This window comes from Seriola lalandi, unplaced genomic scaffold (assembly GCF_002814215.2).
Source record: "Seriola lalandi dorsalis isolate HSWRI2012SDOR001 ecotype SW California unplaced genomic scaffold, Sedor1 jcf7180002054969, whole genome shotgun sequence".
NCBI lineage: Eukaryota > Metazoa > Chordata > Actinopteri > Carangiformes > Carangidae > Seriola > Seriola lalandi.
The window spans coordinates 68831-72724 of NW_019525520.1; the positions used below are offsets into that span (position 1 = coordinate 68831).

General features: G+C 42.9%; 1 protein-coding gene across 2 annotated transcripts in view; it reads right to left on the reverse strand.

Moving 5' to 3' along the window:
* Positions 1 to 3894, reverse strand: part of smurf1 (SMAD specific E3 ubiquitin protein ligase 1) — a 14808-nt gene extending 10914 nt beyond the window's left edge. For both annotated transcript variants that reach the window (XM_023395804.2, XM_023395803.2), the window contains exon 1: positions 3642 to 3894. In XM_023395804.2, the coding sequence (XP_023251572.1) occupies positions 3642 to 3696 (55 nt within the window). In that variant the 5' untranslated portion in view covers positions 3697 to 3894. The remainder of the gene's footprint in view (positions 1 to 3641) is intronic.

The following is a 3894-nucleotide window of genomic DNA, read 5'->3' on the forward strand; positions in this document are numbered from 1 at the left end:
CCCCCCCCCTCCCCTCTCCGCCTCTTGACCAGCTCTTCTGTGGCACTGAATGTGTGACAGGCCCTTTCTCTGCATCTCAGGAAATTCCTCATCCTGCCAAGGTCATGGCTGGTAAAGACACACACAGCCGCAGCTCAGCTCCTTCTCAATTTCCCCCTACTGCTGCTTTCTTTTTTGGCATTTATGTCCTCTCTTTAAAAAAAAAAAAAACCCTGAGAAACAGGGGAAGAGGCAGCGGGGCGACGATTTCTATTCATCCAATCTTGAGGGAACGAGCGGAAACAGTTCAAGGGAGATGATGAAAAACTGAGCTTCTTCTGAACCACGGTTGCAGCTCCTCGGGGGAATTTGAAGTCGCAGCACGTTTGTAGCACAATCAACAATCTCACAAATATTTCAAGAGTTTGCAATTTTGTTCCAGTCTTGCACGTTAACCGGGGAGAACGCTCAATATTCTTTAGGTAAATGACAAGACCCATAAAACTGTAGAAGCTCAGAAGTTCATTAAAACTTCCTAAATCACAGATAATGGTCGAACACTTTGGCAAAGATGCCAAGATGCTGTACGCTGAGATTAATAATCTTGATCACAGATCTGGCAGAAAAAATGACATATAGTAAAATCCTTACGGAGCCGACAAGACTCTGCTGTTTTAAAATGCACACACAGATTTACAAGTGAACTCGACTGGCCCATGGGAGATTACAACAATGTCATTTCCTGTTTAACCTTTTTTTTTTATTCCTTCACTCTATTTCCTTTAGTTAGTCTTTATTCTCACACTCTTCTGCCCTCTTTCCAGCCCCCCCCCCCCCCCCCCCTCTCGTGAGCAGCACCTGCTGTCCTGGCGTTTCCCCGTGTTGGTGCTTGGACAAGTCGCTGTCCAATCCGACTACCTGGCACCAAACCCTGAGCAGCACGTGGTGCTTACATGAGCAAATTAACATTATCCTGCTGAAATACTTTTTTTTTTTCTTCATTTAATTCATTTGACCGCATTTTTCAAAAGAAAAACACCCCATTTATTTTAAAACAGACGCACATCTTCCCTTTACTTTCTGACCCTTTTATTTCCTGCATTGTCCTGATCATGTTCGAGCATTCAAACCACACTTTTCACAATCTCAAAAATCATACCCACCAATCAACGTCAACAAATCAACATCAAAACATTACTAAAAGGTCTCAACACAAACAGCAGTATCATTAATATTCCTAAACAAAGCATATATATTATATATGTTCCATTGAAATGGAAAGTGGGCTCCCACCGCATGTGAGTATGTAAATAAAACTTAAAATGGACGACAACTTATCAAAGAATAAATAAACAAGATTATTATTGTATTACGTAGGTGTTTCCCTTTAAAGTCTAATACTGTCCATTCACATCTCACTAAACCACATTACCTAAGGATAACGTGACACTTCTCTTACACCCAGAGCGCTTCTCCTTCAGCTATTTTAAGCTTATCCCCTAAAACTGATGACAGGGCCAGAAAGACACAACAATCACCTCTCAGTTGGCTAAAACACGTCTGTATAAACACAACCCAATCTCGGAAATGTGAGCCAATGTCAAACTTGCCTGGTCTTTGTTTGTGTCACTGCCACAGACACACAGGCTTTTCTGATGTAGGCCAAACAACCGCTCTCTCTGACAGACTAAACAGAGCGCAGGCCAGCCAGGCAGCATTGTGCTCCCATTGGCTCATCACACATTCCTCATCCAATTAGGATTCCACTCATACCTGTGGGGGCGGGACACAGGCAGGGGCAATAACCTCTATTTGCATCTAAGCCGAAATAATGAGTGACTGGTTTACACACATCCACATAGTATTGGACCTATTATAATCCCGATGGATTAGAGCATTATTAACGGTTTTTAGTAATTCCTAATAGGGGTTGACTATATTACTTTCTAGATTATTCGTTTGATTTACAAAATGAGATCAAGTAGTTAAAAATGTCCATTACACGTTCCCTGAGCCCATGGTGACATCTTCAAATTCCTTATTTTGTCTGGTCAACAGAGATTTAAAGCTTACTAATGAAAAAAAAAAATTGTAAAAGAGGAAATATTTACATTTGAGAAGCTGCAATCGGTGAGTTTTTACCAGTTTTGTTCAAACACTTCCTTACTCAAACAATTAATCGATAATCAAAATTGTTGGATTAATTTTCTACCATCTCCATTGTTAGAACTTTTGAATCTCTTCTGGATTTTGTCTCCTAACGTTTCAATCAGTTTTCTTTGCTCCTGTCCATTACTGTATGTTGTTATGTTTTCCGAGGTTTTCCTTTTCTTCTTACAGGGCTTGCGCTGGCACAGGAGCCAATTGAAACACTGGAAGTGATACTTTTCTATGCGGATAAACAGGTGAAAAAGCGTGTCAGATCTGTGAATGTTGTTTGCCAAAAATGATGCCTGCTCTGCTATCTCAAAATCAAGTTCCACAAAAAGAGGAACAGAGTAGAAAAATAAGCAGTCAGCACATGGTGGACATTTTTAGCAGCACTTCAACAGCGTTTAGGACAGCACTTTGACTCAAAAGACATCCATCACAATCATACACTTGGAGTGCCGTCCTACCCTGCTCCATACAAACCACATCAAGTCAGCCAGCAAGAAAATTCTGGTGTGTTTACTCAAGTTTGAATCGGGAGAAGGACAAGGCGTCTGCCCAGCGGCGCAGAGTGGCCATTACCATTTGAATAGAGGCCCCTGGGTGCCCAGTGGGGTCACATTAGCTACAGTAAAAACCATTGTTCCAGCTGTGCATGTGAGTGAGTGAGTGTGAGCGTGTGTGTATGTGTGTGTGTGTGAGAGAGAGAGAGAGCGAGAGAGAGAGAGAGCAAGAGAGACTGTGATGTGCCCTACAGAGAAGAGTCTGACCCAATAACGAACAAAAATGTTAGAGTTGCGTACAGTGCACCCAAAGAAGCAAACGTGTCAAGCTTCTCTGGGGAAGGACAAGTTCTGTGAGTCAGACATTTGTCAAGCTGCAGCTGACACAGCAGCGAAACGCTAATCAATACTCATGGGTAAACTAGGCTAACATGTCAGATCTACCGACAAATCAATTTTCAGAGAGGCGGTTGTTCGACATTTGCTTTCATCTTTGATACAGAGCTCGTCGCATTCAGGTCAGGCGACGGGTTCGGCTTGTGGTCAGCCCCAAAAAATGGGTGTAACGTTAGCTAGCAAGCGTTAGCGGTCAACATTAACTACAATGTTACTATTAGCTAACGCTAGCTGGCTAAGAGGCAAGTGCTAGGAACTGATAAAGTTCCTGAACATGGCTTTCAAGGGTTGGTGTTTTTAGTGACCTAAAATCAGCTGACCAGTCGGACGTGTGAGCTGTGAAACCCACAGGACATTGGGCTGCTTCTTGACTGTCCTTTCGGTAATTTGCTTAGCATCTCAGCTAACAAGCTAGCACTTGTGCTTCTGTGTTTGCCACACAAAAACCGGATGTTTGGGCAAAAGGCAGACCCGAGAGCCCCAAAGACACTTCTCGGCGTCTTGTTAGCTTTGGTGATTTCTACACTTTACCACAGTGGTTAGAGGGTAAAACATTTGAGCTACAGTTAAAACATGCACCGTAAGCGCTTTCTTTCGGTCTCGTTTTTTTACCTGTCAGTCGGATTTTGATGCTGGACCCGTTCCTCCGAGTCCCAGGATTCGACATCACTCCGGGAAAAACGATCACACAAACTTCCCGTTGGAGTCTCCCAAAAACACAGTTTCGCCACTTAACGGGAACGCGAATAACTTCAGTTTAAAATCATGCGGTTTGTTTTTGTTTTCCTCACGGGTAATAATGTATTATTTCATGGCAAAGTCCTGCGCTCCTTCGAAACCCAACAACACGGGAGAACATTTTCGG